Source organism: Bombina bombina, chromosome 5, assembly GCF_027579735.1.
Source record: "Bombina bombina isolate aBomBom1 chromosome 5, aBomBom1.pri, whole genome shotgun sequence".
NCBI lineage: Eukaryota > Metazoa > Chordata > Amphibia > Anura > Bombinatoridae > Bombina > Bombina bombina.
This window is the reverse complement of record NC_069503.1, coordinates 451,394,292-451,419,547: the sequence shown is the minus strand read 5'-3', so window position 1 is coordinate 451,419,547 and position 25,256 is coordinate 451,394,292. Positions and strand designations below refer to the sequence as shown.

General features: G+C 39.9%; 1 protein-coding gene across 8 annotated transcripts in view; it reads left to right on the top strand.

The window, feature by feature from the left end:
* Positions 1–25,256, top strand: part of C5H7orf57 (chromosome 5 C7orf57 homolog) — a 263,708-nt gene that overhangs the window by 210,129 nt on the left and 28,323 nt on the right. For all 8 annotated transcript variants that reach the window (XM_053714328.1, XM_053714325.1, XM_053714324.1 and 5 more), the window contains one exon: positions 20,919–21,025. In XM_053714328.1, the coding sequence (XP_053570303.1) occupies positions 20,919–21,025 (107 nt within the window). The remainder of the gene's footprint in view (positions 1–20,918; positions 21,026–25,256) is intronic.

Genomic DNA, 25,256 nt, shown 5'->3' with positions numbered 1-25,256 from the left:
AAATAGTTGGTGTCCCTGACGCGTTTCAAAGGTTTGTGTGGGTAAATCCTTCTTCTTCAGAGGGTTGAGTGAGGAGCTGGGCCGTTATCGCTATTTGTACGCTTCGGGCGGCGGCACGCCCTCTGCGTACGTGACGTCATGCGTGCCAGCGTTACGGAACGTGAATATCACGTTTGTATTAGGCATAGTGTCTCTGCTCTAAAGCTTATTCATTGGTTACCTGTAGCTGCATGGTTGATTGGATCGGTGCAGCCTAGGCTCATGGGATATGTAGTTCTATAGTTGCTGCCCATAGTTAGCTACGATCTCTGGAGGTATAGACAAAATGTAGCACTCGCAACAGTATAGTGTGTACATATTGTAAAGTGTGACCTTGAAATAATGCTTACATACACTTATACTTATAATACCTCACCTATAGAGATGTAAGTTGGTTAGACTTAGTAGAGGCCTCTGGGATATGTAGTTTGCTAGGGAATATCCCTCTATAAATATATCTCCACTCTAAAGTGCAGTCTAACAGAGTTAGTGGCTAGATGTAATAAAAGTATTGATGGGGCATGGACATGTCATAATGTATATTCTAAAATAGATATTCACACTGTGCAATCCCATGAAGTATTTTTGTATTTTACAATTCCTGGATATACAGTGATTAATACATCCTTTGTATATTTTCTTAGTAAGATTAGTATGCATAGATGACATTGCATATTGGTTTCTTACTAATAATTCTTTTTGTGAAAAAGTTTTTCTATATATTCAAAGCTCTCTTAAGTTGTTAAGTTAAGCTTGAGCTTTATTATGGAACATGAGTTGTATACTATATATCTTAGTTAGGATGTAGAGCTCTATATAGTTTTCTGTATTTTTAGAATGTGAGACCTCTTTTATGTAATTTGTAGTTGAGGTTCAGTTAGTTGTTGGGCCTATATTGGAAGGCCAGATAATGTTTTATTTTAAAGATATATATTCTCTATATTGATATATGGTACACAAGTGTTCCTTAGTATTGGGTGTATATTATATATTATGCAGGAAGGTATTGTACCTGGTAGATAGATATATATATATATATGATCAAAGTGAAACTAATCTTTATTATTCAGCTAGATATATGTGTATTCCTTATACTGTATTTTTTACCTATTATTAGGTCTCAAGAATATTAGTCTTTGTTTTTCTGCAGTTATATATTTGTAATATCTTATATAAAGAATATAGTACTATTCTGTAGTAAGCTTAGTGGGGTCTGGTTGGATATAGAGTAGTATAGATACAATTTATAGGTTAATCAGAGGTTTTAATATATTTGAGAGGCTTGGATTCATGTAGCCTACTGAATTAAGAAAGCTGCAATATCTATATCCTTATTTAGACCTTTGGGAGTCATAGAGTCTAGTTTATGTATCCATTCTGTTTCCTTCCTTCTCAGATGGAGTTCTCTACTTACTCCCTCAGGTGGATCTCTGATATGTTCGAGTATAGTGCCTCTTAAACATGACGGATTGGAGTTATGTATTAAGCGAAAATGATTTGAGACACTATGTTTTTTGAAACTATTTTCTATATTTCTAATATGTTCCAAAAGTCTGGTTTTGTAGGGTCTAGTGGTACGTCCTACATACTGGAGCTTACAGTCACATTCAATAAGGTATACTACATATTCTGTTTTACAGTTTGTAATGGAGTCAAATTCCCAGCTTTTTTTGTTTGTGGATGAAGTGATTTTTTTAGTTGGTTTATTAATACTATAGTGATGTTTGCAAGCCTCGCAGTGTAACCGGTTGCATTTAAAGAAGCCTTTTGTTTTATTTTGCAGCCAATTGGTGGTTTTTTTGGTTTCAGATATAGATTTCAGTTTACTTGGAGCTATTATTGCTCTAATGTTTCTACCTTTTCTAAAAACCAATTTTGGGTTGTTTTTAGTTATTCCGTTTAATAGGTTATCTTTTTTTAATATGTGCCAGTGTTTGTTTAAGATAGTTCTGATAGCATTGGCACCTTCATTATATGTTGTGATCATAAGTGGCACATCTTTTTGTTCTTTGCTATTTTTCTTCGAATTTTTTATTATTAATGTGTCTCTATTCATTCTATTGACCTTATTAAATGCCTTTTGTACATTATCAGCTTTGTAACCTTTATTTAATAATTTATTGGTCAAAATTTTTGATTCGTGTAGGAAGTCTTTCTGTCTGGAACAATTCCTTTTTATGCGTAGGAATTGTCCATAAGGTATACTTTGTATCCATGCTGGATGATGGCTACTCGTTGCTGTTAGATAACTGTTGCTGTCTGTAGCTTTGCTATATACTTTAGTTTGAATGGAGTTTTCCTCCTGATAGAGTATGAGGTCTAGGAATTCAATTTCTTTAGGATTAGTTTTATCTGTAAATGTTAGGTTGAAATCATTAGTATTAATATAGTTGACGAAATCTTGGACTGCATTCTTATTGTCCTTGTGTTCCCATATTATTATGATGTCATCGATAAAGCGGTAATATGATTTGATGTTGTCTATGAAGGGGTTATTTTCCCAAATGTATTTGTCTTCCCACATGCCCATATATAGGTTGGCATAGCTGGGGGCGAATTTCGTCCCCATAGCTGTGCCACCTATTTGAAGAAAGTATTCATTATTAAAGGTAAAGTAATTTTTTTGTAAGATGAACTTAGCAGAATCCTTTATGAATTCGATTTTATTTGTTTCTAGATTTGATAGTTTATTTAGCCAGTAGTCTAGTGCTTCTATACCTTTATTGTGGGGGATATTGGTATATAAAGAGCTGACGTCCAGTGTAAGCCAGCAATAATTGTCTTTCCATTTGATGTTAGATAATTTACTAATAGTGTCTGGTGTGTCTCTGATGTGTGATTTAAGGTTGGGCACCAGAGGTTGGAGGAATGAGTCTATATATTCTGATAGTTTTGTAGTGAGGGACCCTATTCCTGAAATAATTGGTCTGCCAGGAGGATTAATATTGCTTTTATGAATTTTAGGTGTGTGGTAGAAGGTGGCTACTTTTGGGTTGGTGATAGATAAGAATAGGAATTTGTGATTATTAATTATATTTTCATGTTTTGCAGTGTCTAAAAGATTTATGTATTCTTTTAAATAGCATTCAGTAGGATTGTTTTTGAGGGGTCTATATGTCTCATTGTCACCAAGTAGTCTCATGGCTTCCTGGATGTATTCTGCTCTATTCTGTATGATGATCCCTCCTCCCTTGTCGGCTTCCCTTATTACTATTTCATGATCATCTTTTAGCTGTTTCAATGTAATTTTCTCTTTCTTGGTAAGATTATCTTTTTTTATTTTATATGTTTCGCACATTTGTAATAAGTCTTCTTGGACTAGCTTTTCAAATACAGGGATATAGTTTCCTTTAGATTGTGTGGGAAAGAAAGTTGATGTAGGTTTGAAACTAGAATGTGTAGAAAAATTTACCGTTGCTGTATTGGAGCTAGGTACATGGTCATTAGCGGTTGGGTTGTCATTATCATTTAGCAATGATTCAAGGTCTATTAGAGCGTTTAGATCATTATCATTTAATTGGGAGGGAGTTATATTGTTCAGGTTTGTAGATTTATCTTTTTGTATTTTTTGGAAGTGCCTATTTAGGGTTAACTTCCTAATATATTTATGTAGGTCTATGAAGAGGTTAAAGGGATTAGGTCCCTTGGTAGGGGCGAATGCTAGGCCTTTTTTTAGAAGGTTTAGTTCCTGTAATGAGAAGGTTTTATGTGATGATAAATTAAATATTTTTACTTCTGAATGTAAGTCTTTAGGATTAGATTTTACATTTTGGTTGATCTTATTCTTTTTTGATTGCATTCGTTTTCCTGCTCTGCACCCTCTTCTTCTGACTCGTTTCTTCTTCTTTTCTGGTGGTGTTGTTTTATTCTCCAGTGTGGGACGTTGGTGTTCTGCTCTGGTAGGAGAGGTATGTGTGGATCTCTGGGTAATGTGTTCTGGTTGCTCTGTTTGTACTGCCGGTGGTATGTATGATGTGGTAGTTGATACGGGGAGGGAGGGTATGATTGGTGCTGTGAGTGTGTGTTGTAGTCTGGTCTCTTGTGGTTGGGTGAGTGTTTGTAAGGGTGTCTGAATTGAGGGTGGGGAGGAGGGTTGTGTGGTGGTGGGTGTTGTCCTAAAAAACGAGAATTGTAGTGATTGTTATTGCGTATATTGTGATGATAGGTATTTCTACGATTGCTATTGCGTGCTTTGTATGGTATATGATTATGGAACGTAGTGTTATGTATACTCTTATTACCTGTATTATGTTGCTCTTTTGGGCCTGGATAATGTAATGAGAAGCCTGGTGAATATATTTCCTCATAGTTATCCTCATTTGTTTTGTCATTAGGTTCAGATGCTGTTGCCAAATTATAATTTTCGCAGTTAAAACCTAGGTTATGGGAAATGTTATTATCTTCTCGTATTCTTTCTTTGTGTAAGTTTAAATCCTTCATGAATTTTTCTCTTTTACGGTTTTCCACTATTTTTTCATATCTTAGAATTTTGTTTTTATTCTCCTTATCAAGTTCATTGTAGTATACATCTCCTTTAAAATTGTTTAGTCTTTGTCTTATATCAGTGATCTGCTCTGTTAGTGTGTCTACCTTTCTGTCCCTGTATTTGATTAGGATTTTCATGAATGTAATAGAGCATTGGTGTAGGGCAGAGTCCCATTCAGATAGTAGCTCAATTTCTGTATCTTCAAATATAGGTGTTTTAGTGAGTTGCAGACCCTGTGGTACGATATTGTATTTGATATATCTTTCAAGTGTTAGGCTGTCATACCAGTTTTGCAATTGTTTTTTACTGAGTTTCTCTAATTTTTCAAATAATTTTTTTGGATTTGTAATTTCCAAGTTGGTTTCTAGAGTAGATTGTTCCTCATTTATTGATAAATTTCTACTTCTATTTTTTGGATCAAAGTATGCCCCATATTCTAGGTCCATGGTCTATATATTAGTATAGATTGTATATATATATATATATCTATTTAGATGCGAATGACTTAGTCTGTTAGAATGATTTGTATACTAATGGACGTAACAGATTGAGGTGTGAAATGGTAATGTCTAAGACTTGCAGCCTAGAGTAACAGCTGAACCTATAGTAGGAACTAGAAATAGAGAAGAAAGTAAAATGTGTTCACTCAGTATACTGGGTAGACACAAGTGATACTCTATAGTTGGCGCTAGTCAGTATTGTGTATGGTATAGTGGCAGCTATATAAGACAAATACTGGTTGAGATGTGAGGTCCCAGTCAGTAAGTGAAAAATGTGTATACAAGAATAGATACAGCGCCTATATATCCATTTAAAATATGGATGGTGTATGGGAATATGAGTGAGAACTAGAGCTGATTATTAGAAAAATAGCAATTAAAAGAATATTTAAAAAATATAAATTATTAGAATCAATTATGCTTGAAGAATGATGAATAGATTATGAAACAGTGTTCATATGAGTCTTTAGACAATATATAGTCCGTAGTAAATCTTCATAAGCAGTTGGTATCAGTAAATAGATGGTATGTAATACCCTTACCAGATATTACCTCAATCTGATGAGGTAAGTATGCCGCACTGGGGGTATATACAGATGGTAGAATCTTCTCCTTGTATTCAGATGTGGTGCCTCTTGGGTTTTCGTGAGCCTCCTGGAGTATGCAGGGATATGTTTCTTGTTGTAGATAGATCCCTTGTACTTCCTTTATGTTGGTAGTTAGCCTCTTGGAGTACCTTTTCTGTCTTGGTATACACTTTCTCCAGCGTAAAGATACCCAGGGAGACAAGAAAGGATATATAGTGTAATACAGTTTATTTACAATTTAGGCATCAAATATAGTTCACATAGCACTCACATTTGGCATCCTCAGATTATATGAGGTATGTATAAGGCATATAGGACTCTAGTGGGTCCTTCCACATACAGGTATGAGATACAAGTGCCCCAGTATACACAAACAAAGAGGTATTAGCGCACATCCATTTTCCAAAGCACAACATATTTTTTATTGCTGCAAAAAATTGCCTTCAAATACATCAAGAGACAACTATTCTTTTTTAAATAATATTGGGAACTTAGTCACACAATCTGGCCATATTTTGCTTAGTGGTGACTGGCTAAGCAAAATATGGCCATATTGTGTGACTAAGTTCCCAATATTATTTAAAAAAGAATAGTTGTCTCTTGATGTATTTGCAGGCAATTTTTTGCAGCAGTAAAAAATATGTTGTGCTTTGGAAAATGGATGTGCGCTGATACCTCTTTGTTTGTGTAATTACTGGGTCATATTGGCAGCACTCCCAGATGTTGAGTCCACGGCTTCATTCATTACTATTGGGAATTAAGAACCTGGCCACCAGGAGGAGGCAAAGACACCCCAGCCAAAGGCTTAAAGGGCCATTATACACGCAAAAAAATATAGGCTATTTAAATTAAGCACCAAAAGAAGATAAAGTTTGTAATTGACAAGTATTAGCAGCATCCAGAGCTCCACCCCCAGCTACTCCCACTCTCTTGCCTCCTCATAAATATTCATATTGTAGCTGTAAAGCTGGGGGCGGAGCTCTGGATGCTGCCGAGGTGCAGATAAAACTGAGACACTGCTGGGGTAGAATCCCTGTGATTTAGCTCATGTGCAGTTTGTTACAGATACAATGAAATGCTCTACATCTCTCAGGCTCAGCTGATATACATGTAAAATACATCTGCCCATATAAAAAAAAACAGTGCAACTGTGCATATATCTGACTCCATCTTTGTCATCACTACGGCACAGTGAATATTCTCACACACAGCTCTGTAAAACATCTCAGGATCATGTTTCACAGAGCTGCAAGTGGAATATTCCCCTTGTGTCTACTGAATGCTTACCGGGAGGAGAGAGTCAGGGGGGAGTGAGATTGTGCCCAGCCAATGTAAATAGTCAGGAAGAAAAGGCTGAGAGAGGTGAGGGGATTTGTGACAGGCTTATCTGTTACACAGACAGCCCCAGCATGGTGGCTGGCTGTAAAGGACACTAGATAGGGAGTGTAGAAAAAGCCTTACTCTAAAAATAGTGGAGATTACGTTCGTATTCTCATTCACTGAGAGGATTACAAACTTAATAATCATTTTTAGGAGAGTTAGCAGCAAAATTGCTAATACTTGTCAATTACAAACTTTATCTTCTTTTGGTGCTTAATTTAAATAGCCTATATTTTTTTGAGTGTATAATGGCCCTTTAAATACCTCCCCCACTTCCCTCATCCCCCCAGTCATTCTTTGCCTTCCATCACAGGAGGATGGCAGAGGAGTGCCAGAGTTTTCAGAGTAGTCTCTTATGGAGGGTGGGACTGGAGTTCTAAGTAGTCCTGTCAGCCTCTCAGTGAGAGCTTGGGGAAAATTAGTCTGAAGATGCAGGGAGAGTCTTTCTGCGAAACCATCTCGACTCATATCAACAGCTCCATAAGCAGTCCGTGTTGACGAGTTTCACTGCCTGCTTTCTACACTCAAGTCCATGTCAGTTGCAAGGCTACTAACCTTTCACACTTGAAGGGCCGTGTTCCTGTTTCACGGCATAGATTCTGGTAAGATTGTTTCATTTTTTATTAATAATGATAACATAGAAGACAGTGTCACAGTGTGGCGCCTTTTTATCTTTACAGAATCAAGGGTTAATATTCCTGGAAGGGCAATTATTGAACTGGGGGGGGGTTTATACATGATATTGGTTTTTGTGTCATTGCTGCGTTATGTGCAAGATGAGGCTCTGGCAATGTGTGGAACTTTCAGGTTACTGGCGGGAATCTTGCACGGCCATTTTTGGCGTGTTTTTCCCTAGTGCAGGTGCTGTCCTGCCAGGCATTCAACGTGACTGGGTGTGTCTATCCTTCTCTGTTGGTCTGTGGCGCAGGAGACGTAGCGATTTCTGTAGTCCGGGTCCTAGAAGGTGGTGAGTTCCCCGGCCATTGGTTGTATAAAGGTGCTTTTTTCTGTAAATTAAGTTAGTCTACTCAAAATCGCAAGCGATGGAGGACTGCAATGCGTTAGAGGGGTCTCCCTCATTAACAAAGTCTAATTCATGTGTTTGTTGTGAGGAGGTTCTGGTAGATCAGCCTGCTTAACTATGTTCCACATGCCTTGATAAAGTTACAACATCTAAATGTAAACAGATGTCTAGTACTAATGAGCCGTCCACCTCTGGAAGTTATTCGTCCTGGGAGGTGCGTTCCCTACTTTCATGTTCAATTGCACATGCAGCGCCCCAGGATCCAACTGTTACTCCTTCGGGAGAGATTCGTTGGCCGTCAGACTTTGCGGACCAACTGGAATCAGTGGTTTCGAAAGTGATCCATGCCTTACCATGTTCTGCTAAGCGCAAGTGTAGGGTTTATCATCGCGGCACGGCCCAGGGTTTGTCCTCGCCGATGGAAGATCCAGAGGCTCTATACGATGACGAGGTCCACTCCAACTCTTTGTCCTGGTCATCTAAACCTTTGGCGGCAGAGGAGCCTGGTTATAGGTTTTGGATGGAGAATTTGCACTTTCTGCTACGGCAGGTGCTTGCTACTCTGGAGGTTCCGGAACCTAAGATACCGGAGGAACCTGCGATTCCTAAGCTTGGCAAGGTACATGAGGACAGGGTAGTACCTCAGTCTTTCCCGGTTTCCGTTAAGATGGCTAATATTATTAAGAACGAATGGGAGCGATTAGGTTCTTCCTTTTCCCCTTCTTCCTTTAAAAAACTTCCCCGTTCCGGACTCTCAGCTTGAGCTGTAGGGGACCATCCCTAAGGTGGATGGGGCTATCTCTACGCTCCCGAAGCGGACGACTATTCCCCTCAAGGATAGTTCATTGTTTAAAGAGCCCATGGATAAAAGCTGGAAAACATGTTGAGAAAGATGTTTCAGCACACAGGATTTGTTTTTCAGCCAGCAGCGGCCATTGGGGCAGTCGCTGGAGCTGTGACATATTGGTGTGAATCCCTACACAGGAGGCGATTAAGGTGCTTAAGGTCGCCAATTCTTTCATCTGTAATGCAAATATGCAAATTATTTGCCTGAATGCTAAGGTGTTAGGTTTTTCAGTTTTAGCGCGCAGGGCTCTGTGGCTAAAATATTGGTCTGCGGACATGACTTCTAAATCGAAGCTGTTGTCCCTGCCTTTTCAAGGAAAGATCCTGTTCGGTCCAGGATTGGATTCGATCATATCCACGGTTAGGGGAGGCAAGGGAGCTTTCCTACCGCAGGATAAAAAGGCTAAGCCTAAGGGAATCTACTTTTTTTTCCCTTTTGTATGGACAAGGCCCAGTGCCAGCAACCCGCCGCAAAAGCGGACCAGTCCAAAGGATCTTTGAAGCTGGCTCAATCTTGGAACAAGTCTAAGCAGAGCAAGAAGCCAGCCAAGACGAAATGGGCATGAAGGGGTGGCCCCCAACCGGTCTCCAGATCACGTAGGGGTCAGGTTATCTCTTTTCTCAGACACATGGTTGCAGGACGTTCAGGACTCTTGGGTTCTAGAAGTTGTCTCCCAGGGTTACAGGATAGGGTTCAGATCCCATCCGCCCAAGGGCAAATTCCTCCTGTCAAACCTGTCTTCAAGACCAGAGAAGAGAGGCCTTTCTAGAGTGTGTGAGAGATCTCGCATCTCTCTGGGTTATCGTACCAGTACCCCTAGAAGAAAGGGGTCTAGGGTACTATTCCAACCTTTTTGTGGTTCCAAAGAGGGAAAGTTCCGCCCGATTCTGGACCTAAAGTGTTTAAACAAGTTTCTGAGTGTTCCATCATTCAAAATGGAAACGATCAGATCTCTTCTGCCCCTAATTCAAGAGGGGACAGTTCATGACTTACGCTTACCTTCATGTGCCAATGGGTTCCTAAGATTTGCGTTTCTGGACCAACACTTCCAGTTTGTGGCCCTTCCTTTTGGTTTGGTGACGGCCCCGAGAGTCTTTACAAAGGTTCTGGGGGCGCTGCTTGCAATGGCCAGATCCAGGGGCATTGGGGTGGGGCCTTATCTCGACGACATCCTAATTCAGGCGCTGTCGCTCAACCTCGCAGAGGATCATTCGAGGGCTCTTCTTCTGCTCCAATCTCACGGTTGGAAGATCAACTCAGGAAAGAGTTCCCTGGTTCCCAGCAACAGGGTAGACTCTATGTCCATGAAGATATTTCTCAGCGGCGCAGGAAGCTTGCGTCCACCGGTCTCATGGTGTCAAGCATAGATGTCATCCCATTCGCCAGGTTCCATCTCAGACCTCTTCAATTGTGCATGTTGAGACAGTGGAACGGCGATCATTCAGATCTATCACAGCTGATATCCATAGATGCTCTGACTCGGAACTCCCTCTCTTGGTGGATTCGTCCAGAGCAACTGTCCATGGGGACATCCTTCTTGCGACCGTCCTCGGAGACTGTGACCACGGACGCCAGTCTGACAGGATGGGGAGCTGTTTGGGGTGCCAGGTTGGCACAAGGAAAGTGGTCCAGGGAGGAGTCTCTGCGATCAACATCCTAGAACTACGAGCAGTCGGTCAGTTTCATCAGATTCCAGACCGACAACAATACCTTGGTGGCTTACATTAACCATCAGGGCGTATGAGGAGATTCCTCGCAATCAGAGAGGTGTCTCGGATTCTGGAGTGGGGCGGAGTCCCACGACTTCTCGCTCTCAGAGATTCACATTCCAGGTGTGGACAACTGGGAAGCGGACTTTCTCAGCAGACAATCCTTCCAACATGGATAATGGTCTCTTCACCCCGAGGAGTTTGCCGAGATTTGTCACAGATAGGGAGCACCGGAGATAGATCTCATGGCGTTCAGACTCAATTGCAAGCTACCTCGATATGGGTCAAGGTCCAGGGTTCCCAAGGCATAGCTGATGGATGCCTTAGTGGTTCCTTGGGGATTCAGCCTATCTTACATTTTCCACCGTTACCACTTCTACCTTGCGTAGTGGCACGGGCCCCGGCCATTCTGATTGCTCCTTTGTGGCCGCGGAGGACGTGGTTTGCGGATGTCATCCTCTCCGCCGTGGAGGTTACCTTGTCGCAGGGATCTGCTGTCACAGGGCCCCTTTCAACATCGAAATCTAGATTCTGAGACTGACTGCATGGAGATTAAACGCCTAGTCTTAGCCAAGAGAGGCTTTTCAGAACGTGTGATTGATACTCTAATTCAGGCAAGGAAGCCAGTCACTCGTCGCATCTACCATAAGGTGTGGAGGACTTACTTGTCCTGGTGTGAGAAGCATGGATATCCTTGGCATAAGGTGAAGGTTTCCAGGATTCTGTCCTTTCTCCAAGATGGTTTAGATGCCGGCCCATTTTTGGTGAATAACCTGGGTTATTCTTGCTGATTGGTGGATAAATTCATCTACCAGTAAAAAAGTGCTGTCCAGAGTGCTGAACAAAAAAAGCTTAGATGCCTTCTTTTTCAAATAAAGATAGCAAGTGAACGAAGAAAAATTGATAATAGAAGTAAATTAGAAAGTTGCTTTAAATTGCATGCTCTATCTGAATCACGAAAGAAAAAATTTGGGTTCAGTGTCCCTTTAAGGTTTTGCAGAGGGTTCCGTTTGAACCTATGCATTCCATTGACATTAAGATTCTGCCCTGGAAGGTTCTCTTCCTGTTGGCTATTGCATCGGCGCACAGAGTATCTGAACTAGCTGCCTTGCAATGTGATCCTCCTTATCTGGTGTTTCATGCGGATAAGGCTGTACTTCGCACTGGGTTGGGGTTTCTCCCCAAGGTGGTGTCTGACTGTAACATCATTCAGGAAATAGGTTGTTCCTTCTTTGTGTCCTAACCCTTCTTCAAAGGAGAGGTTACTTCATTACCTTGAAGTGGTTCGTGCCTTGAAGTTATATCTTCAGGCTACAAAAGATTTTAGACAGTCTACATCTTTTTGTGGTGTATTCTGGGAAGCACAAGGGGCAAAGGGCCTCTGCTACTTCTTTGTCTTTTTGGTTGAGGAGCTTGATTTGTTTGGCTTATGATACAGCGGGACATAAGCCTCCTCAGAGGATCACAGCTCATTCAACTAGAGCTGTTTCTTAGTCTTGGGCCTTCAAGAATAAGGCCTCTATGGAGCAAATTTGTAAGGTGACTACCTGGTCCTCCTTACAAAGTTTTACAAATGTGATGTTTTTGCTTCAGCAGAAGCTGTTTTTGGGGGAGAGGTTTTGCAGCCTGTGGTGTCCTCAGATTAGGGTCCGCCTTTTACCCTACCGGTTTCATTCAATGTCCTCTAGGGCTTGGGTATATGTTCCCAATAGTAATGAATGAAGCCGTGGACTCTCCTCCCCTTTAGATGGAAAACATAAATTATGCTTACCTGATCATTTCATTTCCATTGAGGGGAGGAGAGTCTACGGCTCCCGCCATATCTCCGTTGGGGAGCCCTAAATTTATTCGTCTTCTGGCACCTTTTTACCCTGATATTTCTCCTACTGTTCCTGGTTTCCTCGGCAGAATGACTTGGGGATGAGGGAAGTGGGGGAGGTATTTAAGCCTTTGGCTGGGGTGTCTTTGCCTCCTCCTGGTGGCCAGGTTCTTAATTCCCAACAGTAATGAATGAAGCCGTGGACTCTCCTCCTCTTGATGGAAATTATATTATTAAGTAAGCATAATTTGTGTTTTGCAATATATTTCCATTAGAAAAAATGCTTCTGGTAAAAGCTATTATACTGTTTGTCTTCAGCATACGCACATATGCAGTAAAGGCCTATGCACCAATATACAAACACCACACCTCAGAAAGCTGGCCGTGGTATATTGTTTCTGAAAACATAATTTGTGTCATACAAGCTACTGCTGACTCTGAGAAGGTGTTTTGTTTGAATACTGCTGCACGGGCATTCATAGGATGTGTGTATATGCTGCAGAAAAAATGTACGCTGTAATATCTTTTACTAGAAGCATTTTTGCTAATGGAAGTATATTGCAAAAATGCTTATAATTCAAACTGAAAGGCACTTGTGAAGATTTAATTTTTGTCCTTTCTATCCTAATACACCTCTAATTTTATGGAAGCTGAATTAGCAATAGGATTGTGAAATACTGAATGGTTTAAGGTTTTGAATGTTAGTGGTGAATACAAAAGTTAGGGGCCCATAAGAGCATGTCTGTATTTAGGATTGTGCAGAATGTGTACAATCCTAATGCAGGGTATCCTTTTATTAGTGCAGATTGCAGGTCCATCTTGTCTATATGTACTGAAAATCATTATACAGAGCATCATGCATATTACTATTGCTTAAAGGGCCATTATACACCCCAAAAATATAGGCTAGTTAAATAAAGCACCAACAGAAGATAAAGTTTGTAATTGACATGTATTAGCAATTTTGCTGCTAAATCTCCTAAAAATGATTATAACGTTTCTAATCCTCTCAGTGCATGAGAATACGAACGTAATCTCCACTAGCTTCAGAGCAAGGCTTTTTCTACACTCCCTATCTAATGTCCTTTACAGCCAGCCCCATGCTGGGGCTGTCTGTGTAATAGATAATCCCCTCACCTCTCTCAGCCATTCCTCCCTGACTGTTTACACTGGGCACAATCTCACTTCCCCCTCTGTACTCTCGGTAAGCTTTCTGTAGACACAAAGGGAATATTTCACTCACAGCTCTGTGAAACATGATCTTGAGATGTTTTACAGAGCTGAGTTAGAAATATCAGAGTGAAAAGTAGATTGTTTGTTTTTTTTTTTATTCTATTCAAACAGCCAATATATGCATTAGCAAGTCACTAGTTTTGAGAATCATTTGTATCTCACAATTTATGGGATGTTTGCATTTGCATAATGTATACATCTCTTACAGAAATGTCACTGATATCTTATGTGTATAGCAGATAAATGATGGATTTTACTATCCATTAATGTCAATTAATAACAGACTGTTACCAACAAAGTTTATTCATCCTAAGTAATGGTGGTAGCCAAATGTTGTAGAAGAAATTGTTTCCCCAAAGCCAGCCGTTTCATTTGCACCTCGGCAACATTTAGTGCTCCGCCCCCCTGCTTTACAGATAATACAATATGAATATTTATGAGGAGGCAGAAGAGTGGGAGTAGCTGCAGGGGGGGCGGAGCTCTGAATGTTGCCGAGGTGCAAATGAAATGGCTGGCTTAGGGGAAACAATTTTTTCTACAACATTTGGCTACCACCATTACTTAGGGTGAATAAACTTTGCTGGTATCAGTCTGTTATTAATTGACATTAATGGATAGTAAAATCCATCATTTATCCGCTATACACATAAGATATCAGTGACATTTCTGTAAGAGATGTATACATAATGCAAACATCCCATAAATTGTGAGATACGAAAGATTCTCAAAACTAGTGACTTGCTAATGCATATATTGGCTGTTTGAATAGAATAAAAAAAAACAATCTACTTTTCTATTCCCCTTGTGTCTACAGAAAGCTTACTGGGAGGACAGCAGGGGGGAGTTCCAGAGTGAGGAGTGAGATCATGCCCAGTGTTAACAGTCAGGGAGAAATGGCTTAGAGAGGTGAGGGGATTTGTGACAGCCTTCTCTATTACACAGACAGCCCCAGCATGGGGCTGGCTGTAAAGGACACTAGATAGGGAGTGTAGAAAAAGCCTTGCTCTGAAGCTAGTGGATATTACGTACGTATTCTCATGCACTGAGAGGATTAGAAACTTTATAATAATTTTTAGGAGATTTAGCAGCATAATTTCTAATACATGTCAATTACAAACTATCTTCTGTTATTGCTTTATTTAAATAGCCTATATTTGTTTGGGTGTATAATGGCCCTTAAATAGTGAGCTATCTTTGGGGAGCCCAAAAAATATTTTGAACCAAGCCCTTCTGTTGTGTAGGTCCGCTACTGGATTCATAAATGTATCATTGTTTGCAATGTTCTTTCTTTCATGTAATTAGCAAGAGTCCATGAGCTAGTGACGCATGGGATATACATTCCTACCAGGAGGGGCAAAGTTTCCCAAACCTCAAAATGCCTAAAAATACACCCCTTACCACACCCACAAATAAGTTTTACAAACTTTGCCTCCCGTGGAGGTGGTGAAGTAAGTTTGTGCTAGATTCTACATTGATATGCGCTTCGCAGCAGGCTGGAGCCCGATTTTCCTCTCAGTGTGCAGTGAATGTCAGAGGGATGTGAAGAGAGTATTGCCTATTTGAATTCAATGGTCTCCTTCTATGGGATCTATTTCATAGGTTCTCTGTTATCGGTCGTAGAGATTCATCTCTTACCTCCCTTTTCAGATCGACAATATACTCTTATATACCATTACCTCTACTGATTCTCGTTTCAGTACTGGTTTGGCTTTCTACTACATGTAGATGAGTGTCCTGGGGTAAGTAAGTCTTATTTTTGATGACACTCTAAGCTATGGTTGGGCACTTTTATATAAAGTTCTAAATATATGTGTTTAAACATTTATTTGCCTTGATTCAGGATGATCAATATTCCTTATTTCAGACAGTCAGTTTCATTATTTGGGATAATGCATATGAATAAAACATTTTTTCTTACCTTTTTTCCCTGTGGGCTGTTAGGCTCGCGGGGGCTGTAAATGCTTCTTTTTATTGCGTCATTCTTGGCGCGGACTTTTTTGGCGCAAAAAATTTCTTTGTCATTTCCGGCGTCATACTTGTCGCCGGAAGTTGTTCGTGTTTGCGTCATATTTTTGACGTTTTGCGCCAAAAATGTCGGCGTAACCGGATGGGGCGTCATTCTTGGCGCCGAAAGCATTTGGGCGCAAATAATGTGGGCGGCTTTTTTGGCGCTAAAAAATGTGGGCGTCATTATTGTCTCCACCTTTTCTCACATTATTTAAGTCTCATTTTTCATTTGCTTCTGGTTGCTAGAGGCTTGTTTATTGGCATTTTTCCCATTCCTGAAACTGCCTATTAAGGAATTTGATAGATTTTGCTTTATATGTTGTTTTTTCTTACATATTGCAAGATGTCTCAGATTGACCCTGGATCAGAAGCTACTTCTGGAAAAACGCTGCCTGATGCTGGATCTACCAAAGTTAAGTGTATCTGCTGTAAACTTGTGGTAACTGTCCCTCAGGCTGTAGTTTGTGATGAATGTCATGATAAGCTTGCTAATGCAGATAGTATTTCCATTAGTAATATTCCATTACCTGTTGCTGTTCCATCAACATCTAATACTCAGGATGTTCCTGTTAATATAAGAGATTTTGTTTCTAAATCTATTAGGAAGGCTATGTCTGTTATTCCTCCTTCCAGTAAACGTAAAAGGTCTTTTAAAACTTCACATTTTTCAGATGAATTTTTAAATGAACATCATCATTCTGATTTGTCTTTCTGATGATGATTTTTCTGGTTCAGAGGATTCTGTCTCGGATATTGACACTGATAAATCTTCATATTTATTTAAAATGGAATTTATTCGTTCTTTACTTAAAGAAGTTTTAATCGCATTAGAGATGGAGGAATCTAGTCCTCTTGATACTAAATCCACTAAGCGTTTAAATTCTGTTTTTAAACCTCCTACAGTTATTCCGGAAGTTTTTCCTGTCCCTGATGCTATTTCTGAAGTAATTTCTAGGGAATGGAATAATCTGGGTAATTCATTTACATCTTCTAAAAGGTTTAAGAAATTGTATCCTGTGCCATCTGATGGATTAGAGTTTTGGGACAAAATCCCTAAAGTTGATGGGGCTATCTCTACTCTCGCTAAACGTACTACTATTCCTACGGCAGATAGTACTTCCTTTAATGATCCTTTAGATAGGAAGATTGAATCCTTTCTAAGGAAAGCCTATTTATGTTCAGGTAATCTTCTTAGGCCTGCTATTCCTTTGGCTGATGTTGCGGCAGCTTCCACTTTTTGGTTGGAGGCTTTGGCACAAGAAGTGTCAGATCATAATACTCATAGCATTTTTAAACTTCTTCAACATGCTAATAACTTTATTTGTGATGCCATCTTTGATATCATTAGAGTTGATGTCAGGTATATGTCTTTAGCTATTTTAGCTAGAAGAGCTTTGTGGCTTAAAACTTGGAATGCAGATATGTCTTCTAAGTCAACTTTGCTTTCCCTTTCTTTTCAAGGTAATAAATTGTTTGGTTTCAGTTGGATTCTATTATTTCAACTGTTACTGGGGGGAAAGGAACTTTTTTACCTCAAGATAAAAAATCTAAAGGTAAATATAGGGCTGCTAATCGTTTTCGTTCCTTTCGTCAGAATAAGGAACAGAAGCCTGATCCTTCCCCTAAAGGAACGGTTTCTGTTTGGAAACCATCTCCAGTCTGGAATAAATCCAAGCCTTTCAGAAAGCCAAAGCCAGCTCCCAAGTCCACATGAAGGTGTGGCCCTCATTCCAGCACAGCTGGTAGGGGGCCGATTACGATTTTTCAAAGAAATTTGGATCAATTCGATTCACAGTCTTTGGATTCAGAACATTGTTTCACAAGGGTACAGAATAGGTTTCAAGGTAAGGCCTCCTGCAAGAAGATTTTTTCTTTCTCCCATTCCAATAAATCCAGTGAAGGCTCAAGCATTTCTGAAATGTGTTTCAGATCTAGAGTTGGCTGGAGTAATTGTGCCAGTTCCAGTTCTGGAACAGGGTCTGGGGTTTTACTCCAATCTATTCATTGTACCAAAGAAGGAGAATTCCTTCAGTCCAGTTCTGGATTTAAAAATATTGAATCGTTATGTAAGGATACCAACATTCAAAATGGTAACTATAAGGACTATTCTGCCTTTTGTTCAGCAAGGGCATTATATGTCCACAATAGATTTACAGGATGCATATCTGCATATTCCGATTCATCCAGATCATTATCAGTTTCTGAGATTCTCTTTTCTAGACAAGAATTACCAGTTTGTGGCTCTGCCGTTCGGCCTAGCAACAGCTCCAAGGATTTTTCAAAGGTGCTCGGTGCCCTTCTCTCTGTAATCAGAGAGCAGGGTATTGTGGTATTTCCTTATTTGGACGATATCTTGGTACTTGCTCAGTCTTCACATTTAGCAGAATTTCATATGAATCGACTTGTGTCATTTCTTCAAGAACATGGTTGGAGGATCAATTTACCAAAGAGTTCATTGATTCCTCAGACAAGGGTAACCTTTTTAGGTTTCCAAATAGATTCAGTGTCCATGACTTTGTCTCTGACGGACAAGAGACGTCTGAAATTGGTTTCAGCTTGTCGAAACCTTCAGTCTCAATCATTCCCTTCGGTAGCCTTATGCATGGAAATTCTAGGTCTTATGACTGCTGCATCGGACACGATCCCCTTTGCTCGTTTTCACATGCGACCTCTTCAGCTTTGTATGCTGAACCAGTGGTGCAGGGATTATACAAAGATATCACAGTTAATATCTTTAAATCCAATTGTACGACACTCTCTAACGTGGTGGACAGATCACCATCGTTTAGTTCAAGGGGCTTCTTTTGTTCTTCCAACCTGGACTGTGATCTCAACAGATGCGAGTCTGACAGGTTGGGGAGCTGTATGGGGGTCTCTGACAGCGCAGAGGGTTTGGGAATCTCAGGAGGCGAGATTACCAATCAATATTTTGGAACTCCGTGCGATTTTCAGAGCTCTTCAGTCGTGGCCTCTTCTGAAGAGAGAATCGTTCATTTGTTTTCAGACGGACAATGTCACAACCGTGGCATATGTCAATCATCAAGGGGGGACTCACAGTCCTCTGGCTATGAAAGAAGTATCTCGGATACTTGTATGGGCGGAATCCAGCTCCTGTCTAATTTCTGCGGTTCACATCCCAGGTATAGACAATTGGGAAGCGGATTATCTCAGTCGCCAGACGTTACATCCGGGCGAATGGTCTCTTCACCCAGAGGTATTTCTTCAGATTATTCAAATCTGTGGTCTTCCAGAAATAGATCTGATGGCCTCTCATCTAAACAAGAAACTTCCCAGATATCTGTCCAGATCCAGGGATCCTCGGGCGGAGGCAGTGGATGCATTGTCACTTCCTTGGAAGTATCATCCTGCCTATATCTTTCCGCCTCTAGTTCTTCTTCCAAGAGTGATCTCCAAGATTCTAAAAGAGCGTTTGTTTGTTCTGCTGGTGGCTCCAGCATGGCCTCACAGGTTTTGGTATGCGGATCTTGTCCGGATGGCTTCTTGCCAACCTTGGACTCTTCCATTAAGACCAGACCTTCTATCTCAAGGTCCTTTTTTCCATCAGGATCTCAAATCATTAAATTTGAAGGTATGGAGATTGAATGCTTGATTCTCAGTCATAGAGGTTTCTCTGACTCCGTAATTAATACAATGTTACAGGCTCGAAAATCTGTGTCTAGGAAGATATATTATCGAGTCTAGAAGACTTACATTTCTTGGTGCTCTTCTCATCAATTTTCCTGGCATTCTTTTAGAATTCCTAGAATTTTACAATTTCTTCAGGATGGTCTGGATAAAGGTTTGTCTGCAAGTTCTTTGAAAGGACAAATTTCTGCTCTTTCTGTGCTGTTTCACAGAAAGATTGCTAATCTTCCTGATATTCATTGTTTTGTACAGGCTTTGGTTCGTATAAAACCTGTCATTAAGTCAATCTCTCCTCCTTGGAGTTTGAATTTGGTTCTGGGGGCTTTACAAGCTCCTCCGTTTGAACCTATGCATTCTTTGGATATTAAATTACTTTCTTGGAAAGTGTTGTTCCTTTTGGCCATCTCTTCTGCTAGAAGAGTTTCAGAGTTATCTGCTCTTTCTTGTGAGTCTCCTTTTCTGATTTTTCATCAGGATAAGGCGGTGTTGCGGACTTCATTTAAATTTTTACCTAAAGTTGTGAATTCTAACAACATTAGTAGAGAAATTGTGGTTCCTTCATTGTGTCCTAATCCTAAGAATTCTAAGGAAAGATCATTACATTCTTTGGATGTAGTTAGAGCTTTGAAATATTATGTTGAAGCTACTAAAGATTTCCGAAAGACTTCAAGTCTATTTGTTATCTTTTCCGGTTCTAGGAAAGGTCAGAAGGCCTCTGCCATTTCTTTGGCGTCTTGGTTAAAATCTTTGATTCATCATGCTTATGTCGAGTCGGGTAAATCTCCGCCTCAAAGGATTACAGCTCATTCTACTAGGTCAGTCTCTACTTCCTGGGCGTTTAGGAATGAAGCTTTGGTTGATCAGATTTGCAAAGCAGCAACTTGGTCTTCTTTGCATACTTTTACTAAATTCTACCATTTTGATGTGTTTTCTTCTTCTGAAGCAGTTTTTGGTAGAAAAGTACTTCAGGCCGCTGTTTCAGTTTGATTCTTCTGCTTATAATTTCATTTTTTTTCATTATAAGATTAAAACTTTATTTTGGGGTGTGGATTATTTTTTCAGCGGAATTGGCTGTCTTTATTTTATCCCTCCCTCTCTAGTGACTCTTGCGTGGAAGTTCCACATCTTGGGTATTTATTATCCCATACGTCACTAGCTCATGGACTCTTGCTAATTGCATGAAAGAAAACATAATTTATGTAAGAACTTACCTGATAAATTCATTTCTTTCATATTAGCAAGAGTCCATGAGGCCCACCCTTTTTTTGTGGTGGTTATGATTTTTTTGTATAAAGCACAATTATTCCAATTCCTTATTTTTATGCTTTCGCACTTTTTTCTTATCACCCCACTTCTTGGCTATTCGTTAAACTGATTTGTGGGTGTGGTGAGGGGTGTATTTATAGGCATTTTGAGGTTTGGGAAACTTTGCCCCTCCTGGTAGGAATGTATATCCCATACGTCACTAGCTCATGGACTCTTGCTAATATGAAAGAAATGAATTTATCAGGTAAGTTCTTACATAAATTATGTTTTTTAATACATGACACTCCCGCCTTTTTCCTAATCACCTCTAGTCTGAGTGATCAGTAATGTTCTTCTAACCAACCATATTTCCCTCTCCCCCCCCCCCTGAATAAAGGCCACAGCCCAGAAATGCTGAAAATGTTAACTTCAGTAAGTTGATGGGTAATGGATATGGAAATGACTGGTATCAGCAGCGTGAAGATAAGGAGAAGTCACTGCAAGGTAAATAGATTTAAACTTTTTTTTTTTTTTTTTTAAAACAAGGTTAAGCCCATTAGTGACCAGACCATTTTTCAATTTTCTTACCGCTAGGGATTAGGGCTATTTTTATATTTCTGTGGTGTTAGTGTTGAGCTGTAATTTTACTCTTACTCATTTACTGTACCCACACATCATATATACAGTTTTTCTCACTATTAAATGGACTTTATAAAGATTCCATTGTTTACATCATATCATATATATAATTTACTATAAAAAAAATCTAAAATGATGAAAAAAAAATGGAAAAAAAACTTTTTCTAACTTTGACCCCCAAAACCTGTTACACATCTACAACCACCAAAAAACACCCATGCTAAATAGTTTCTAAATTTTAAGTTTAGAAATACCCAATGTTTACATGTTCTTTGCTCTTTTTTTTTTTTTTTGCAAGTTATAGGGCAATAAGTACAAGTAGCACTTTGCTATTTCCAATTTTTTTCTCAAAATTAGTGATAATTACATTGTAACACTTATATCTGTCCGGAATCCCTGAATAACCCTTCACAATCATGTATATAATAATAATAATAATATAATAATAATTTGCGATTTATATAGCGCTTTTCTCCCTGTGAGACTCAAAGCACTTTACAAATATACCAACATAAGACATAAAAGTTAGGAGTTTCTGAAGGTCAGATAAGTGGACTGAATGCCTGATGGAAGAGGTGGGTCTTTAGCTTTTTTTTTAAAAGTCTATAAGGACGGTGCCTCTCTGATTGCTCACGGTAAAGAGTTCCAGAAAGTAGGGGCAGCGTGGCCGAATGCTCTGGAGCCTGAGTTTGTGACGAATCAAACCTTCTCAACGTCACAATAGAGGGGTGTGGGCATGACGGGGTTAATGGCACACAGCTCTGGTTCTCTTATCCTTGCAACTCTGCAAAAGGAGCTTTAAAAGAGACACCACAATAACCAAATCCAGTCCACACTGCTCTAATTAACAATTTCCCTGCTGCCACCACCAAAACTTTTAAATTAAAGGACCAGTCAACAAATTAGATTTGCATAATCAACAAATGCAAGATAACAAGACAATGCAATAGCACTTAGTCTGAACTTCAAATGAGTAGTAGATTTTTTTTTATAACAAATTTCAAAGTTATGTATATTTCCACTCCCCTTGTACCATGTGATAGCAATCAGCCAATCACAAATGCATATACGTATAGTCTGTGAATTCTTGCACATTCTCAGTAGGATCTGGTGACTCAAAAAATTTAAATATAAAAGACTGCACATTTTTTTAAATGGAAGTAAATTGGAAAGTTGTTTAAAATTACATGCTGTATCTGAATCATGAAAATTTAATTTAACCTGAGTGTCCCTTTAAAGGGGAGTTTTGGGGGACCCCTAAAACTCACACTATTTAACACTTGGGTACATGCCTTTAACCTTGTCTCAAAAGGAGTGTGAATTCGGATATTAGAGCCCAACAGACAGAATGAGATTTTCTATGTGTTTAATAACAAAAATATCAATACAGGTTACACAGTGCAAAATTATAAAGACATTCAGAATAACATACAAATACAAAGCCTACAGTTCTTTAGAAACCAGAATGGGACATGAAAAGAATTACTCACAATATCTAACTTATTACCAAGTTCCTTTAGATATGTGGAGAGCTGCCATTCTAGATGTTATGGTCGCTTGAGTCCCCAGGGCAGTTCTGCTTAAAAAACCCTTTTTCTTGCCTACTTGAATCCAATTCTCTTAGTCTTGTCAAAGACAACGCCCTGGCCATAATTTACAACTTCAGCCAATGCAAAACAAGTCTTAGCCCCCACTATCAGACTCCAAGGGGAGGAGCGTTCTGCATTTCTACACAGTTATATTTAACAGCACTAGGCTGAAGAGGGGGAAGGAAGGGGGGGGAAGGAAGGAGGGGGAAGTTTCAGCTTACAGCCTTCTGAGCAGATTTCACACAGAAAAAGGCAATCCACATTAACCTTTTTCCAGGCTGAGAACACAATACCACCTCTGCTGAGTAGCCAATCCAGGTATCAACTACTCCACATGATTGTATCATGACACCTCCCCTTTTAAAATGGTGGAAATAGGGGGTCAGCCCACGCTGATCCCCTATGTCAACCTAAATCCTAGTCTTTCCTCGTTAATAAGACCAGATCTGCCCTTTCTGCACACTCTCAGCATTCATTTGCCCCCTGTAACAATTGGCATCAGCTGACACAATTTCTCTCGTGGAGGACATTTCCTTGCAGGATATCACACACTCGCTCTCACTCATAAAGGGATCTAGCAGCCCCTCAGGGTAACTCACTGGGGGACTAAGAGTAATTCTTGCTATGCTTAGGCCAGATACTCCACTGTTCACACCTACCCCACTATGCTCTGTAGGAGTTTTTATATATTTTTGTTAGTAGACAACCCAAAGTATTGATCTAGGCCTATTTGCTATATTTCATACCACCATTTCACCGCCAAATGAGATCAAATAAAAAAAAAAAAAGTTAACTTTTTCACAAACTTAGGTTTCTCACTGAAATTATTTTCAAACAGCTTGTGCAATTATGACAGAAATGGTTGTAAATGCTTCTCTGGGATCCCCTTTGTTTAGAAATAGCAGACATTTTATGGCTTTGGCATTACTTTTTGGTAATTAGAAGGCCTCTAAATTCCTCTGCGCACCACACTTGTATTATGCCCAGCAGTGAAGGGATTAATTAGGCAGCTTGTAGGATTAATTTTAGCTTTTGTTTAGAGATCAGCCTCCCACCTGACACATCCCACCCCCTGATCCCTCTCAAACAGCTCTCTTCCCTCCCCCACACCACAATTGTTACCGCCATCTTTTTCTCCAACATAGGTGTGTCCGGTCCACGGCGTCATCCTTACTTGTGGGATATTCTCTTCCCCAACAGGAAATGGCAAAGAGCCCAGCAAAGCTGGTCACATGATCCCTCCTAGGCTCCGCCTACCCCAGTCATTCTCTTTGCCGTTGTACAGGCAACATCTCCACGGAGATGGCTTAGAGTTTTTTAGTGTTTAACTGTAGTTTTTATTATTCAATCAAGAGTCCCTTGGGGCTTGGTTGGGTCTCAGCAAAGCAGATACCAGGGACTGTAAAGGGGTTAATGTTCAAAACGGCTCCGGTTCCGTTATTTTAAGGGTTAAAGCTTCCAAATTTGGTGTGCAATACTTTTAAGGCTTTAAGACACTGTGGTGAAAATTTAGTAAATTTTGAACAATTCCTTCATGTTTTTTCGCATTTGCAGTAATAAAGTGTGTTCAGTTTAAAATTTAAAGTGACAGTAAGGGTTTTATTTTAAAACGTTTTTTGTACTTGTTATCAAGTTTATGCCTGTTTAACATGTCTGAACTACCAGATAGACTGTGTTCTGAATGTGGGGAAGCCAGAATTCCTATTCATTTAAATAAATGTGATTTATGTGACAATGACAATGATGCCCAAGATGATTCCTCAAGTGAGGGGAGTAAGCATGGTACTGCATCATTCCCTCCTTCGTCTACACGAGTCTTGCCCTCTCAGGAGGCCCCTAGTACATCTAGCGCGCCAATACTCCTTACTATGCAACAATTAACGGCTGTAATGGATAATTCTGTCAAAAACATTTTAGCCAAAATGAACACTTATCAGCGTAAGCGCGACTGCTCTGTTTTAGATACTGAAGAGCATGACGACGCTGATATTAATATTTCTGAAGGGCCCCTAACTCAGTCTGATGGGGCCAGGGAGGTTTTGTCTGAGGGAGAAATTACTGATTCAGGGAACATTTCTCAACAAGCTGAACCTGATGTGATTGCATTTAAATTTAAGTTGGAACATCTCCGCATTCTGCTTAAGGAGGTATTATCCACTCTGGATGATTGTGACAAGTTGGTCATCCCAGAGAAACTATGTAAAATGGACAAGTTCCTAGAGGTGCCGGGGCTCCCAGAAGCTTTTCCTATACCCAAGCGGGTGGCGGACATTGTTAATAAAGAATGGGAAAGGCCCGGTATTCCTTTCGTCCCTCCCCCCATATTTAAAAAATTGTTTCCTATGGTCGACCCCAGAAAGGACTTATGGCAGACAGTCCCCAAGGTCGAGGGAGCGGTTTCCACTTTAAACAAACGCACCACTATACCCATAGAGGATAGTTGTGCTTTCAAAGATCCTATGGATAAAAAATTAGAAGGTTTGCTTAAAAAGATGTTTGTTCAGCAG